This window comes from Saccostrea cucullata, unplaced genomic scaffold (assembly GCF_032062105.1).
Source record: "Saccostrea cucullata isolate Sc308-1 unplaced genomic scaffold, CSIRO_AGI_Scuc_v1 ctg209, whole genome shotgun sequence".
In the NCBI taxonomy this organism is placed as follows: Eukaryota; Metazoa; Mollusca; class Bivalvia; order Ostreida; family Ostreidae; genus Saccostrea; species Saccostrea cuccullata.
This window is the reverse complement of record NW_026925659.1, coordinates 178,777-196,635: the sequence shown is the minus strand read 5'-3', so window position 1 is coordinate 196,635 and position 17,859 is coordinate 178,777. Positions and strand designations below refer to the sequence as shown.

The following is a 17,859-nucleotide window of genomic DNA, read 5'->3' as shown; positions in this document are numbered from 1 at the left end:
GGGCTTCTTTTGTTAGGACAGGTCCACAGTTGAGCTCCCCATCCCACAGGAACCACTGACCTTGGGGTCACATCTTTCAAAATTTTGGAATTTTTTTAAAATCTTATTTCATCATGCTGTTGATTAATACCAAAGTGCAGACTTCAAAGCATTAAATTATTTCAGACTATGTTAACCCCCCCCAAAGTACCTTTATCCCAGGGGACAGGAAATTAACCATTTTTGGAAGAAGCAGGTTTTTTTCATAAATATTTACTAAGATCATTGGCATTATACCCAATAACAAAGGAAAAGATTTTCAAAGAATTCAAGCATTTTCACTATATAAACATTAGAGCCCCCCCCCCCCCCCCCAAACACAAGAATCTCTAATCCAGGGACCCTGAAATTCAAAAATCTCAAAGAGGCATCCTTCCTCCTCATAACTATGTACATAGTTCATTAGTTAAATACTCAGGTGCAGAAAAGAAGAGTTTTAAAGAATTTATGCATTTTCACTATATATTCAATAAAGCCCCACCCTAACACCAGAACCCCCAACCCAGGGGCCATGAAATTCACAATTTTGGAAGAGGTAGCCTTATTCAACATAACTATGTACTAGGTTAGTTTATCTAATACTAGTACTCAGGAGCAAAGAAGAAGATTTTCATAGGAATAATTCATTTTTTACTATATATTCTATATAGCCCTGTCCTAGGACTAGAACCCCTGACCCTGGGGCCATGAAATTCACAATCTTGGAAGAGGCAGTCTTATTCAACATAGCCATGCACTTGGTTAGTTTATTTTAAATGCCCACATTTCAAAGAATTTTTGCATTTTCACTATATAATCTATATAGTCCCACCCTGTCACCAGAACCCCTGACCCTGGGGCCATTAAATTCACAAATTGAGAAGAGGCAGTCTTATTCAACATAACTATGCACTTGGTTAGTTTATTTTAAATGCCCACAAACAGAAAAGAAGAATTTCAAAGAATTTATGCATTTTCACTATATAATCTATATAGCCCTGCCCTAGCACTAGAACCCCTGACCCTGGGGCCATGAAATTCACAATTTTGGAAAAGGCAGTCATTTTCAACTTACCTATGCATTTGGTTAGTTTTTTTAATGCCCACAAACAGAAAAGAAGAATTTTAAAGAAATAATGCATTTTCACTATATAACCTGTTTAGCCCCGCCCTAGCACTAGAACCCCCTGACCCTGGGGCCATGAATTACACAATTTTGGTAGAGGACTCAATGCTGATTACAATTATACCAACAGTTTAACTGCTTGATGTCCAGGAGTAAAGAAGAAGATTTTTAAAGATTGCAATAATTTTAGTGGCTTTTGCCCCACCCCCCAGGCCCCAGGGGAGCAGGGACCATGAAATTCACAATTTTTGTTCCCCTTCACCCATAGATGCTATATGCCAAATTTGGTTGAAATTTGTTCAGTGGTTTCAGAGAAGAAGCTAAAAATGTTCAAATGTTAACGCACGACGACGGACGAAAACAAATAGCAATAGATCACCTGAGTTTACTCAGGTGACCTAAAAATCCTGGCTCTCAAATGTCCAATTACGCAGTATATCAGCAGTGAGAATTATTTTAGAAAGTAAGACAAAAGTCACTTGGTTGGTTACCATAATTTTACAAAAGTCTCAGTGCCAAGTAACAAAATATGAATCAGTAAACATTTTCAGTTCTCAAGATAAGGTTGATGGACGACCACAGTGGTTCAGTGATTCCATTTGCTCTACTACAATACGTTATCTAGTCTTCCTCTGTCCAATTCAAGTCATCTCCCCAGCCCTCCACATCCTGAAATGAAATAAGGTAATTTACTTAACTATCACACAGAGAAATGTCAAGATGTAAAATTAAATAAAACTATGTTTGATTTTATAGGACAACTAAAGACAAGAGGCCCACGGGCCTTATAGGTCACCTGAGTATTGTGTAACAACTTTCAAACAATCAAATTTGGTTCGTGTTTTAAACCAGAGGCCATGAAATTCACAATTCACAATTTTGGAAGAAGCTCCATTGCTTATCATAATTATTAACTTAGCATGCTTACTCTATTTACTTAATACCCAAAGGTAGATCAGAGTAACAAAGAGAAAATGCACTTCCACTTTATACCCAGTTGTGCACCTCACCCCAAAGGAACCACTGACCCAGGGGCCACATATTTCAAAATTTTGCAAATTTTATAATTAAATGGTTGATTAATACCAAAGAGCAGATTTCAAAGCATTAATTTATTTTCAGACTATGTAGCCCCCCCCCCCCCACTGACCTAGGGGGCAAAAAAAACCACTTTGCTAGATGCACCTTTCTTCATCATAAATATATATACTTGAATCATTGGCATAAAACCCAGATTGTTCTGAAGCAAAGGAAAATATTTTCAAAGAATTAATGTATTTTTTACTATATAATCAATAGAGTCCCGCTCTAACACCAGAACCCCTGACCCTGGGGCCATAAAATTCATAATTTTGGAAAAGGCAATCTTGCTTATCATAACTATGTGCTTAGTTAGTTTATTTAATACTCAGAAGCAGAGAAGAAGATTTTCAAAGAATAAATGTATTTTCACTATATAATCAATAGAGCCCCACCCTAACACCAGAACCCCTGGCCCTGGGGCCATAAAATTCACAATTTTGGAGAAGGCACTCTTGCTCATCATTACTATGTGCTTAGTTAGTTTATTTAATACCCAGAAGCAGAGAAGAAGATTTTCAAAGAATTAATGCATTTTCACTATATGATCAATAGAGCCCTGCCCTAACACCAGAACCCCTGACCCTGGGGCCATGAATTTCACAATTTTGGTAGAGGACTCAATGCTCATTACATTCATGTCAACAGTTTGCCTGCTTGATGTCCAGGAGTAAAGAAGAAGATTTTTAAAGATTGCAATAATTTTAGTGGTTTTGGCCCCACCCCTCATGCCCCAGGGGGGCAGGGACCATGAAATTCACAATTTTTGTTCCCCTTCACCCATAGATGCTGTATACAAATTTGGTTGAAATTGGTTCAGTGGTTTCAGAGAAGAAGCTGAAAATGTTCAAATGTTAACACACGACGCACAACTACGGACGAAAACAGATAGCAATAGGTCACCCGAGTTACTCAGGTGACCTAAAAAGTCAAGAATTGTGCTGAAAATTACCATGACCTAAACCTTCAGGATATCCGATCCTCAGCCAGTAAGGATAACTCCAAAAATTAATATTTAATTTGAAATGCATCAAAATGAAGCTTAAAAATGAAATTTTTTCAAGCAACAATTTTCATTTTATTCATCTTTTTAAAGATTCAAGGTTTTTGGAAGTCTTATAAAAGTTGACATTTGAACCCTATAAAAGGAAAAAAAAATAATACAGTTTTCGAGAAATAAAATTTTCATGAATCCAGCCTTAGATACCACTGCTTTTTAGCATGATATGAAATAAGAAGTGATTTGTGGTGTCTTGCAAATGATAGCAAAAGCCTTTTACACCATGTATTATAGAATATGTGATGGAAATAGAAGACAAAGATACCAAATAAGTATAAAAATCATGACAATTTCTCTGAATGCCTGGATACCTATCGTTTTTTAACCTAAAATATATTTGTTGATCAATTTGCAGTTAGAAAATGCATTGCTGATATTATAATTCGCTTTTTCTGCAAAAATATTGGAGATTTGACAATTTTCCCTATATAAAATGATTAACTTTAATCTTTAACTTTAAAGAAATACTGTGGATAAATTTACATAATGTACTGGATTCAGAGATACTTTTATGAGTATTTTAAGTTACTTAACTGCTAATTTTATAAACCTGAGGATCAGACTACCTTAGGGAGGCTAGGGGGTCAACAAATTATCAGATATAACTTCATTTTTTAGATATGATATCTTAAGCAGTCAACTATCATTTGGCAAACAAAATTTTCATACATCTTAGTTTTGAAATTTGATCGCTATATATACCATATAATCCCTATTGACCGCCCTGAATGCTTAGAAAATTGCAAAAAGGGGGCGGTTACTAGTACAGTAAAACTCGGTTATAGCGAAGTCCTGGGGACCTGTGAATTTAATTCACTATATCCGTAATACGTTACATCCGTAAAACAAATTCGTAAAAACATTATAGAGAATTTGCACTATGCATTTTTTCCTTCAAGTATTACTACTAACTGTGTTAGTGAAGCAAATATTACAAAACACATCTTTGATAACTAAGGTTTTCTTATGAATTGAATTTTTTATACAAATGCTAAAAGGAAATAAAGTATGTTCAATTTATCAATTTTTTTTATAATCTTTGAAAGTTCGTTATAAACGATGTAAATTTCATTATATTTAACCTCAACGGGACTCAAAATCAGTTTGCTATATCCGTAAATTCGTTATATCAGAGTTCGTTATAACCGTAAAATTTTACAAAGATTTGTTAAGAATTTTGCCGGGGACCCAGAAAAACTTCAGCTATATCCGTGAATTCGCTATATCAGTGTTCGTACTAAACAAGTTTTACTGTATTTTGGTATTTTCTTTATCATATTTATAGTCATATTTTAACTTCCAAAAAAATTTTCAAAAAAAAAATACAAAGAACAACTTTAATCGCAAGCTTGAGCATTTGAACAGCCAACTTAAGCTTGTGCCAATATTCACCAATACAAGTTCAATAACCCTATAATTCACCGTAAACAGTTATATTGCCCTCCCGAACAGTTACATTCCCTTGCTTGCAATTATTCTGAATATTAATTACGACGGGTTCGAAATTCACTGAGGCAGTTGCTAGGCAAATGTAAACACTATGTCAGATAATCAAAAATTAAAAAGTATGGACAACGTCTGCGATTTGTTCATTTGAATTCAGAGAAATTAGTTAATTGAGGAGAAAAATTCCTGAAAAATGTAACAAAGATTATCAACACAAGTGTCAGCATACTGAAAACATTCTGCCATGAAACAGGATGAAATATTTTGGAATCATACTCAATGTACATGTACATGTATGTGTACATATTGTTCATCAAATACATTTGATGATCGATCTGGGTTCAATGTTTAAAAATGTTATATACCATATATTACATGGCTTATTTCTGTTAATGTTTTAACTTTATAAATCACTTAGTTTTGGAGCTATTGTAAAAATAAATTTTATGACAAGTTGACCTTTGGTGAAATCTTAAGAGTTACTATGAAATCATAAATTTTAGTGGGGGTTTAATTTTCGTTGTCTTCGAGGTATGAAGAGACCCACAAATTCATGTACACCACAAAATGTAAAATGTTACGTACATTACCTACTCAATAATTCTTCATCCACAAATTCAAATCCCCACGAACCAAGACTTTTTGCTCAAACCACGAAAATTTGACCCCACGAAAATATGTGATTTTACAGTACTAGGAAATTGACTCACTGCAAAAACTTGAAACATAATGCCATACTCACATTTACACCCAGGCAACTGACCAACCAAGAATATCAGTTTGAAAATTGATATCATTATATCTAATTAATTTGAAAAAAATCTTCATTTTTTAAGAACACATATTGATCTACATCTATACTTATGTTGCATGTTGTCCATTGGAGAAAACCTGTAACGGTTATGTAATTCAGATTGATAAATTTATACCAGCTGACTGTTTTCATCCATGTTGTATGATAGAGGGTTTGTAGGGCTTTGAACAGCTGATGATGTTGGACCTTCATTCTGATGTTTCTTCATTATTTCCTCTGAAGACACTCCCCGCTTAATCATTGGAGTCAGTCCCATGTCTGCAAAATAGTCTGTTTCTAGAAAAACTTGTGCAGTGGGACCCAGCTGTTTAATTTCAAATTCAGCACCAAGTGGAGTGTTTTCTTTCTTTGGCGGCTTTTTTTTTGAAGATTGTAACTTTAAAGCATTTTTTGCCAGCTTTGGTATACTGGTATGATTCTTATTAGATCCTTCTCTTCCAACAGGCTGTGATTGCTGGTTTCTGTGACTTGTTTCATTATGAAAATCATTATTCGGATTAGAAGATTCCTTAGAAAAGTTCCAATATTCCTTGTCTAACTTCTTTTCTGACTCAATTGATATAACTGGTGCTAGTTGAGATTGGGAGGTGTCCACAAAATTATTATCCCAGTCCGACCAATCATCTTCACTGTCATTACCGGTCACATAAACATCAGGATCGAGACGGTCATCATTCCAACTAAAAGAAATATTGCATCAGTTAGACTGAAAAGATGATTTGTGGCAATGCACTTTGAAAAAATTATGTACTTTGAAAATTTTTTTCAAAGTGTGTTAAAATTGGGACAAAATCAACGCACTTTGAAAATTTTTTTCAAATTGCGTTAAATTTTGGACACACGGCACTTTGAAAAAATTTTTCGAAGTGCATTAAGAGTGTACATAAACATTTCTTACCAAGGAGGCATTCAACGCACTTTGAAAATAATATGTATCAAACAAAAAAATTAGACTTAGACTTTAGTAATAAAGAGAATAAATTTGCAATAATTATATCTTTCGAAAAACTTTTTAATTAAATGTATCCATTTAACCTCATTGAGAACAAGGAGAAGACGAGTAGATGGTCTCTCAGCCAACCTCTTTTTTCTTAAATATCGTACATAGCAAATTGAAAGTGGACCCTCAAGGTAAGCCCCAATTTTCAATGCCTATATTATGTATATCTTTGCAAAATATATGTGTACCTAAGCCCCCCCCCCCTCCTGGTACCGATGCCTATGCTACACCCAAATATATGTATCTACATAACCGGTATGATGTTGAAAACTTTCAAAAAATTAGTTTGCATAAATTAATTACATGCAAACTGGAAAAAAATTAAGTACGGTAAAACATTTAAGAAAAGAAACAAAGAATTTTCAAAGTTTGAAAAATCATAATCGCTCACTTTCACATCCTGAAGTGACCGCATCACCGAAAAGTTATCAAAGGATTCAATTATTTATCATACCTAAGATTTGAAAGAATATTGACCAAGCCAAACGAATTTTTTCAAATGCGTTAATATGGTCGATATTAACACACTTGGAAAAGAAAATTTATTTTTTCAAAGTGCTTTGATTTGGTCCCAAATTTAATGCACTTTGAAAATTTTTTTCAGAGTGCGTAATTTTTCAAAGTGCGTTGTAACAATGGTTTCTACCTGAAATAATGTAGCCCTCTCCATTTTTTGTTCTGGGGAATATATTAACACCATAATGTAGATCTTGTGGAATCTTACTCTTACCTAAAAACATTAGATTAAAAAAAATTGTTGAGGGCTACATTCTTGCAGCTAAATGATCTCTAAGAAGATTATAGATCTAGTGTTACAAGTTAAAATACTAAAACAAAATAGTCTAGTAACCTGAATTGATCCCACCACATGGCATGCCTTATTAAAGAGTGTGGTATAATTTCAAGCATCTGCAATGAGTAGTTGCTGGGACAACTGCCACAAAAATTTGTTATATGCGGTATGGACAGGAATTTGACATCAGATTTAATGATTTCTACCCTAGGGATTTTGATAATTTTTTCGGTAGTTAATTTTTACCATTACATTTATATTTATTGTTTTAAGATTAAAAAATTGAATGTTTACCACCCTAATTTCTTAAGGGGCCATCTCAAAAGTTGTCAAATTTTACTATTGGACCCTATGGGAATTTGTTGAAATAGTGCCAAATCATTACACTTTTTCCATATTTTTTGTATTTCTGCCCTAGAGATTGCTTTTTCAGTCAAGTATATGAAAGTTATTGTAAAAAGTCACAAAACTGTGAAATTTCAAAAAAGTTTTCCATCTAGGTTGATCTAAGTCTTAATTACAAAGTTTATTTTTTCGATGAATAATATCTCTAAAATTGCCATATTGCAGTATAAATACATATCGGTGCAGATAAATTATCAGTGCAGATAATTTTTGGGTTAAAAAATAGCAATATTTAGATTGCTAGTATGTTTCTTTTGATGTTCTGTCATCAGTTTTTAGGATAATATTCGTGGACGTCTACGAACATATAAGCAAGTCATGTGTCATTCTTCAGCATTGTGCATTGCTTTCAAAATCTGAAAATAGTGACTTTAGAGCCATTTCAGCATTTTTCCTAATAATTGTCAATTACAGATAATGTTAATTTTATATTAAAATCAAAATATTTTGTAAAGGTGTACTGTCGCACCTATGACTGCATAAAAATAAAAAGCTGCGCAAATAGACTCAGCTCTTAGAAAATGAATCCCACCATATGGAATGCCTAAACAAAGGATGTGAAAAAATTTCAAGCATCTGCAATGAGCAGTTGCTGACGAAACTGGGACCAACAAGCTAATTCAGAGAATTTGTGTCCCCCCCCCCCCCCACGCTTAAGGAAACCAGAAGTCTCTGTCGAGACTATAGCTCTACTGGTTTGTACTTATAATAAAGGAAGAGAAAAGTAGCAGTTGGGACATACATGTAAGACTATACAAAAGCAACAAATAGAATAATGATCCTTGATTAAGTCTTTTTTTGTAGCAAGATTGCAATAAGACTACAACTGTAGGAATAGCTTTTGATAAAACTTTTCAGAATTTTCAATTTTATTTACCATGGCAACATCAATCAACAAAATCAAAAAAACAAAACTGATAATTATGTATCTCAGTGTAGTCCCCTTACATGCCAAATTATATCATAATCAGGCTAAAACTGTATTTGGAGTAGAATTTTGAAAGTATTTCACAGAAATTTCTATTTTTATTAACTACGGCAACATCATTCATCAAAATCAAAATCCGATATGAGGAATTATGTATCTTAGTGTAGTCTACTTGTGTGCCAAATTATACTGAAATCAGACCAAAACTGTAGGAGATGAAGCATTTTGAAAGTATTTCACTGAAATTTCTATTTTTAGTAATCACAGCAACATAGTTCATCAAAATCAAAAACCGATAAACAGAATTATGTATCTTAGTGTAGTCTAATTGTGTGCCAAGTTATATTGAAATCAGACCAAAATTGTAGGAGTAGTAGCATTTTGAAATTATTTCATTGAAATTTCTATTTTTAGTAAATACAGCAACACAGTTCATCAAAATCAAAAACCGATAAACAGAATTATGTATCTTAGTGTAGTCTGTTTGTGTGCCAAATTATATTAAAATCAGAGCATTTTAAAAAATTGTTTACAGACAGACAGCAAGACGGACACATTACTATGGCATAAGCTCTTCTGGTCTCTGACCAATAAGCTAAAATGAAGACCATGTGCAGTTGGGGGGAGGGGGTGTCCGATCCCCCCTGACTGAATTTGTTAGATATTTCAATGCACAAAAAAGTTATCCTTGAAGAAAATGACTCTTATGTATTATCAATTCTGTACCGATGCACATATACAGATTTAAATGTTCAAGTAAACTGTCAACTGTAAAACCACAGTCACATTTCCAAAAACGAACAGCGGCCGCCGGTTTTTGAAGCAAAAATAGAATTCTTCGGGTGACAGTCGGCAGTTCATCGGCCCTTGTCTTGCCCGATTTTGACCTCTTTTTTTGTCGGTCGACCAATTTTGTGTCAATCGGTCCAAGTTATAATTTTTTGTGCGTCGGTGGCCGATCTCTTCAATTGAAGTTATCTGTCGATCAACCTTCGATCATTGACGGTCAGTTTTAAGTCGGTCATCCGTCGTTCAACTTTTAAAAAGGGTGTCCAAAATTTCGGCCGATAGTAAAAATCAAACTACAGCTCAGGGCTCAATGATCGGGCGACGATTGGCCGACTTATGAACAATTAACCTATTAAAGATACAAAACGCAATCAAAATTTTCACGCAAGGATTGATATATATTTTTTGAACGGAAATAACATATATTATAAATCCATAAGATATGAAGAAATCTTAAGCATTCTTCACTGCTTAGATATGCGCCATTTGTCGTTTTTTATGCAATTCAAAACAAAATTTTGCACACATTTTCAACATTGAGTCAGAATCTTATAAAATTCTACCATTTTGCCTTGCAAACATTACTCACATCACCTACATGTATCTGAATTTAAATCTATGAAAAATATTGCTGATTTCTAACAAAAAAAGATTTTTTGTGTTCTTTATCCAAATCATCGGTGTTCGTAGGAATTAATGTGACTGCTCCGTGTAGCCCGATACTCGTGTTGGCCGATCATGTTTTTTCAGGCGATGAGACCAGAAAATTTAGTCGCCCGACCATCAGCTTAAATGTGACCTAGGCATTACAGTCAGTGCTTCTCACAAAAGTCCATTAGGTAGATAACCATGACAGTTTGTATGATAACAATACTTTCCATACTGTAACATTACATAATAAACTAGTGCTAATTGTAACGGGGACCGTTACAGATGTTCCCCAAACGCTCCCCAACTCCCTTTTGGTGCCATATTCCCTGTAAGCTTCATTAAATAAGACAAACTCTATGCATTTGAGACTTTAAAAACGTTTACCCAGAGTGTACCAAGTTCATTCGAATTTTAGCATTGCACGCGTGCTCATGTGAATGCATGTGCGTAATGACCATATCATCTTGTCTACACAATCTATATATTTAAATATACTAAATATTAAAGTATTTAATCCAAAAGTATTAAAAAATAAGCTCATTCAAGTGTATTTTTGATTTTGCTCATTTTACGTGCACGCACGTGCATACATGAGCATGGTGACTATACCTTCTTGTAGAAGTCCATAACATCTATCTATGTTCTAAACCCCACCCCGTTTGGTTGAAAACCAAAGGAGTTATAGCTGTTCAAAGTTTCAGCCAATCAGATTGCAGCACACGTACACGCACGTGTATGCATGTGCATGGTGACCATATACCTTCTTGTAGTAGTCCATTATATCTATCTATGTTCCAAATCGCATCCTTTTTGGTTGAAAACCAAGGGAGTTATAGCTATTTAAAGTTTAAGCCAATCAGATTGCAGCGCACGTGCATGCACGTGTTTTCATGATAATTCCTATATATCATATTGTAGGATATCCTAATGCATGACTATGTTCAAAATTTCAAAGGATTTCGTCAAAAAACAAGAAAGATAATGAGACTTTAGTTTCAGCCAATCAGAGCGAAGCGCACGTGCATGCGCGTGAGATCTTGCTATTTTGACCATGTCATATTGTCTATGCTACTAATATATCCTTATATTATGAGTTTCAAAGCATTTCATCAAAAATGTCAAAAGATACGCCTATAACAATTAAATCGGTCATTTCACGTGTTACACGTGCACGCTCTTGCAAGCACGTGCGCGCAAAATGACCTTCGTTCCGCAAATCTACATAACATGCCGACTGACCCTTAAAAGGTTTTACATCGGAAATCACTCCCGGATACCCAGGATAATAATAATAATAAGAAACAGAGTAAAAACAATATGTTCCCCAACTTCGTTTGGGGAACATAATAATGGTTTTGTGACTTTTTTTGCATCCCAGAAAAAATTAATGATTCTGCATATACCTTTTTGAGACTTTAACATCAAATGATGATACGTTTTGTGCTTCCTCATTTTCTTCTTTCAACATCTTCCTTTCAGATATGTTTACAGGTGGTAAATGACTTGTGTTCATGCTTTGGATTTCTGTGAATACATCCTTAAGACCTAAATTAAATATGAAATCTCATGTTAAGCATTTAATAGTACAGAAAATACTGTGTAAACTGTACATAAAACCCCGCAGAAGTCTCTTATCATTGGTTAATTTCATGGCCCCAATGTTGGTGGTTCCAGTGGGATGGGTGCACAACTGGCGTTACACTTGTACAGGGAGGTGATAAAAGATAAACAAGAGGCCCATGGGCCACATGGCTCACCTGAGCAATGTGGCTAGGAAAAAAGCATAAATCAGTATAATATTGAAAAGTTGAAACCCAATAGTGGTCCCTAACAATCCTTAAAAGGGAGAGGGTATGATTTGAACAAACTTGAATCTACACTAACTAAGGATGCCTGCATATTCCTTTGACTACCTGTGGCTTTATTGCCCTTTACATTTGAACTTACATTGTGGCCCAACCCTACCCCCAGGGGTCATGACTTGAACAAAATTGAATCTACACTACCTGAGAATGCTTCCATATGAATAGGATTAATCATGACTTTGCTATTTTTGAAAAGACTTAAAGATTTTTCTACATGTTTCTATGTAAAACTTGCATTCCATGTTGTGGCCCCGCCCTACCCCCAGGGGTCATGATTTGAACAAACTTAAAATCTCCACTACCTGAAAATGCTTCCATAAAAATATGATCATTCATGCCTTTGCTATTCCAGAGAAGAAGATTTTTAAAGAATTTTCCTATATATTTCTATGTAAAACTTTGATCGGCCATTATAGCCCTGCCCTACCTCTGGGGGTCATGATTTGAACAAATCTGAATCTACACTACCTGAAGATGCTTCCATATAAATATGATCATTCATGTCTTTGCTAATTCTTGAGAAGATTTTTAACAAATTTTGCTATAAAAATATAAAACTTATATAAAACTTTGATCGGCCATTGTGGCCCACCCTATCCCTGGGGGTCATGATTTGTACAAACTTGAATCTACACTACCTGAGGATGCTTCCCTATAAGTTTCAACTTTCCTGGCACAGTGGTTCTAGAGAAAAAGATTTTTAAAACATACCATCAAACTTTCACTATTTCTGAATTATCTCCCCTTGAATAAGGGCATGGCCCTTCCTTTGAACAAATTTGAATCCCCTTTACCTAAGGATACTTTGTGCTAAGTTTGGTTGAAACTGGCCAAGTGGTTCTTGAGAAGAAGTGGAAAATGTGAAAAGTTAATGACAAAAACGACGACGACAACAACGACCACAACAACAACAACAGACAATGGACAAATTTTGATCAGAAAACTCACTTGAGCCTTCAGCTCAGGTGAGCTAAAAATTGGTTGATAAAATTAATTAGACAAGAAACTAACATTTAGTCAATCTCACATGGATAATAATAAATACTCAAAATAGCATCAATCTAGAAGGAATTGCGGATAAGAGATGGGTATGCTTCAATATTATAGAAAAGATGGATGTGTCAATGTGTCAATGTTTTGCTCTGGGAAACCCAAGATATGTGTCCAATCAAAAAATAAAATAGGAGGTGCATGATGACACTATATAACAAAGATTCTGTGAAAGTCTTATTAAATTTCATTCATTGGTGAAAAAGGAGTTGCAGATAAGAGATGGGTAACCCCAAAGCATAACAAACAGATGTACAGATGGATGGACAGACACACTGATCGGCGGACATCCCAGTCACTTTTCAAGGGGGGGGACATCATATTACACATTTATTACAAGAAAGCAATTTTTGCTATTTTCAGTTTTATTCACCTGAAAAATACATTGTTGTATTGTTTTTAAAGCATGTGTTTAAGATGAATGAAAATGACAACATCCAGTTACATGTAGACCAATATTAAAACCTGTCAAGCAACCTGGATAATTCCCAACTCTTGAAAACTCGAACTCTTGATTTCTTTCAGTTTTTCCTCCGTCCTGCAGACTTTGAGGTATCAAGAGTTACCTGTATTTTTTTTCTGTGCATTCTGATGAAAATCTCTATAGTGGACAGACCCTTACCTTTGGGATCATGATTCGAACAAATCTGCATAGGTTTTAGTTATGTCCAGAGTCTTTCTAATAAGTTTCAGTTTTCTTGCCCAGCAGTTCCTGAGGAAAATATACTATACTTTTACGAGGGGTTATCAAAAAGTTCGTGGACTGAGGCTATAAAATTAGTAGTATTCAGTCTGTGCTTTCAAAATTTATATGGAACATAAAACAACAAAAAATAAAGAAATGTTGAAAATTTTAGCCTGATACGTTCATTATTTGCCAAATTATTATAAAATGAAAACGAGATTATATGATCACCCGGCGCTGTCGTCTTTTATTTTCATGACGTCCGATAAAGTCATTGTTTTTTCAATGTCCACTTCTTCTACCTAATACACTTATTTTGATGAGATTCCCTGGAGCTGAGTAAGGACCCAAACTCGCCTTGTTTATATGACTTTACAATGTCATGAACAGTGGCCTTCAATGAATATAATATTCCAAATGGATTAATACATTGGGAGAGATCTTCGCTTGATTGTGCTGGCATATATTGCTTTTGGGAGTTCAATATCTACAACACATGATCCACGTCATTTTTTGACATGATTGATATTTCACACCTTGACTGCAAATCGACATTAAACGTGTATCCCCTTTCTCTCTGAATCTATTTTGACATTAAAAGACAAGTACTCTTGATGCCTATTATTTCTCTGTAGCCAATTTCAATATATTTTAGGTCTACACCAGTTTTTTCAGGGGCAAAACTTATTAGAATGTTTGAAACGGAAACCCCTCCCCCTTTTAACGTCATTTTCAAGGCCTCATTTGTTTGAACATTCTGTGTAAAATTTACGATAAAATTTCGTAGAACTTCAAGAATGAAGTGAAAATTTCATATTTTGTGGAACAATTGTGTCCCGACACATACCTGAATTAACGGGATTTTTGGATATCAAATGCTCATTTCAAATAAGTTTGTCTCAGTTACACATTGGTCGCAAAAACGTCGTGTTCGAGGTTGCGCCGCCTGGACATACCATTGCTTACAAAAACATTACTAATTTATTAAAAAATAAAATTTATGATTTGTGGTTTATTCTGTAGATAGAAAAGATGATGCTAAAAAGATATTCTAAAATTCACTGATGTGCCTAAAGCGGTTTTAATTTTACGGCGCTAGTCCACGAACTTTTTGATAACCCCTCGTAATTGACCCTCCCCTTGAAATCTTTCACTATAAATACACTGTGCCAAGTTTCTGTTAAAATTGGCCCACTGATTCTGGAGAAGAAGATGAAAATGTGAGATGTTTATGACAATTCTGAAAGATGAGAGACAATATGGAGAAATTTTGATCAGAAATACTCAGCCTTTTGCTAATGTGAGCTTAAAGATATGTTCTTAATATTTCTCTGGCCCTAACCCAGAACCTTACTGATTAAAGGATGTTCATGTGCACATTGATTGTTCCTTTATCTATATACATGTTCAACTTAGTTAAAAAAAACCCCTGAAGAATGTAAAAAGAGTGACACAAATATGTAATTGATTTCCTTAACATACCCTGACTCCCATATGTCTTGGATATTCGTTCCTGTTTACTCATGGACATGATTTCTCTATCAACTGTGTTTGCCACAAAACCCTCTTTATTTTTGTCAGACACCTCATTTTCCTTTGAATTTCTCTCCTTGCTCTTTTGTTGCTGTTCCTGTCTTTTTTGTTCTCTGACTAATCTTTGCTCCTTGTCTTGTCTTCCCTGTCTCTTTATGTCTGCTGCTTTGCTTATGTTTGAAGTTCTGGTGTCTACAGAACTGTCAGAAGTAGAAATGTGTAGAAATGTGTCATCCTTTAAAATTTACATGGCAAGGTAATTATGGTTTGGTATAAAGCACCTGAGTCCCAATGCCTTTACTTTATAACAAACTACAGGTACTGTGAGCAATGAGCTATGATACCCCCTGCCTTCCATGTAAATATAATAGCAGTGTCCATGTTTTGCTACAGGAAACGAAAAATATGTGTTGGATCAAAAAGTAAATTAGGAGGTGCAGAATGGCAGTGGTATAAGAGGAGTTGCGGATAAGAAATGGGTACCCCAAAGCATATCAAACGGACAGACAGATGAACGGACATCCTGATTACTATATATATCCTCCCACTTTTCAAGCAGGGGGTATAAAAATAAATATAGGTAATCAGAGATTACAGAGCACACCTCAATTAATGCTGTCTTTAAGTGAGGCAATGTCCAACATTAAAATAATAATGTAGTAGTGTACATCCCAAGACGCAACATTTCTGCAATTTTGATCTGATAGGGCTTGCAGTTACTTGGGAACAGACTTATCCAAAAACTTCAAACTAATCATTCAGCAAGAAAATTTTATTCAAATTCAGTATCTGAAGCAAGTTTGAAAGTGTTCATCCCTTGATGCATCATCCATGCAAATTTGGTTCAGATAGGACTTATAACTCCTTAGTTAAGACCTGCATCCAAAACTTTAACCTGGTCCATTACCTGGGAGAAGTATGTCAGATCCAACATCTGAAGCAAGCCTGGTAGTGTGCATCCTCAGATGTATCATTGATGCAAGTTTGGTCGACATAAGCTCTTTAGTTACTTTAGAATGAAGCTGCTCTAAAAATTTAATCCCATTTATTCATCTGGAAATCGTAGGTCAGATCAAACATCTGGAGCAAGCAAGGTACAGTCCCTGAAACATTCTACTTTCCCACCTGACCAGTGAACAAATGGAGAGCGAATGGTGAGTGAACAATGTGTGAACACTGAATGCAACTTAGTGAATGACGTGTGAACGGTAAGTGAATGCAGAATGCAAACAGAGCGCAAAGTGAACGGTGAACAACGATGAACTTAAGATGAACGATTTATTCGGAATGCCTCTGATCTTTTCCTTGTATAAAACTATTCTATTGTATTATATTGTCAGGTGCTAAAATATAAATAAACAACAATAAAAAGATAAATAAATAATTAAAACAAATTTTTCTGTACGTACGTACATGTATTATGTTTTAAAATCAATATTTTATTAACATGATTTTCAATGCTGTGAAACATAAGCAATGTACCAAATGCATGTAGATAAAATAAATCTACTTATAAAATAAATATGCTTATTTTTTTAACTAATAAAATAATGTGGATTTTAGAATCATATTGAATGGCAAACATATATCTAGTTAGGCCACATTTTTTAAATTTCTTGGTTAACGTTTTTTTTTTTCTTCTAAAATTAGGGTCGGTCGAGAGAAATAAAAATAAAATGAAGCTTTTGTGTTTTCATGACAGAAATGCAGTTTCCAGCAAACAATGTGAGGAAGCAAAATGATTAGGGAATTGTTTCATGAGTATTTGGCACATTTTTATAGCTCAAGGATATGATATCCCATGTTGATTCCAGTGTTAGGATTTTAAGAACAGCTACTGTACAAACAGGTTTTCAAAGGAAATTATATATTACATTTTCCTCACAAAATAATTTATTTAGACTCTTTATAACATTTATAACATATTTTATTTTCATTTATGGTTTTGCTTGTATAATGAAGTCGGTAGACTTTTAAAAAATTTCAAATTTGCATTTTATTTTTTTCTACTTCCTTGAAAAATAGTGTCAGTGGATCTGTAAACCAAGAAATTTAAAAAATGTCGCCTTACAGTGAAAGAAGGAAAAATCTCTAATTATAAGCTTTATAAACATAAAGTAAAAAAATAAATAAATATCGATGAACAGTAAACGAATTTGAAAATGGGAAAGTAGAATGTTTCAGGACTGTAGTTGCATCCTTAGATGTATCATCCATTTAAGTTTGGTCAGCATAGGGCTTAATAGGCCTACAGTTATGCTAGAATGAATCTGCTCCAAAAACTTAAACTCATTCACTCATCTGGTAAATGTAGGTCAGATCCAGCATATAAACCAAGCCTTATAGTATCTTCCATGAAAGTTTGGTCAACATAGGGTTTATAGTTACAGGTAAACTTTTGTATCTCGACATTGGAAATGTCGACAACCTGGGATAAGTCAATGTCCATCTGCAATCCCGCTAGTACATGTATTTTTTTTATAATCTAGAACAGTCTAATAGGGAGAAATACCCCTTCTTGGGTTTTTTAGAGAAGGCGCCAATCCAAAACAAGAGTTCCATGGGCCACATTGCTCACCTGAGCACATTGGCTAGTTAAAAAACAAAAATCAGCTT

General features: G+C 34.5%; 1 protein-coding gene across 2 annotated transcripts in view; it reads right to left on the bottom strand.

Moving 5' to 3' along the window:
* Positions 1-828: 828 nt before the first annotated feature.
* The window catches only part of LOC134269529 (protein-associating with the carboxyl-terminal domain of ezrin-like), a 78,425-nt gene continuing 61,394 nt past the window's right edge, over positions 829-17,859 (bottom strand). The window contains exons 11-14 of one of the 2 annotated variants that reach the window (XM_062751730.1): positions 15,193-15,443; positions 11,514-11,655; positions 5,660-6,224; positions 829-1,813 (exon numbers count right to left, since the gene is read on the bottom strand). In XM_062751730.1, the coding sequence (XP_062607714.1) occupies positions 1,766-1,813; positions 5,660-6,224; positions 11,514-11,655; positions 15,193-15,443 (1,006 nt within the window). In that variant the 3' untranslated portion in view covers positions 829-1,765. The remainder of the gene's footprint in view (positions 1,814-5,659; positions 6,225-11,513; positions 11,656-15,192; positions 15,444-17,859) is intronic. The other variant, XM_062751732.1, reaches the window with a different exon arrangement.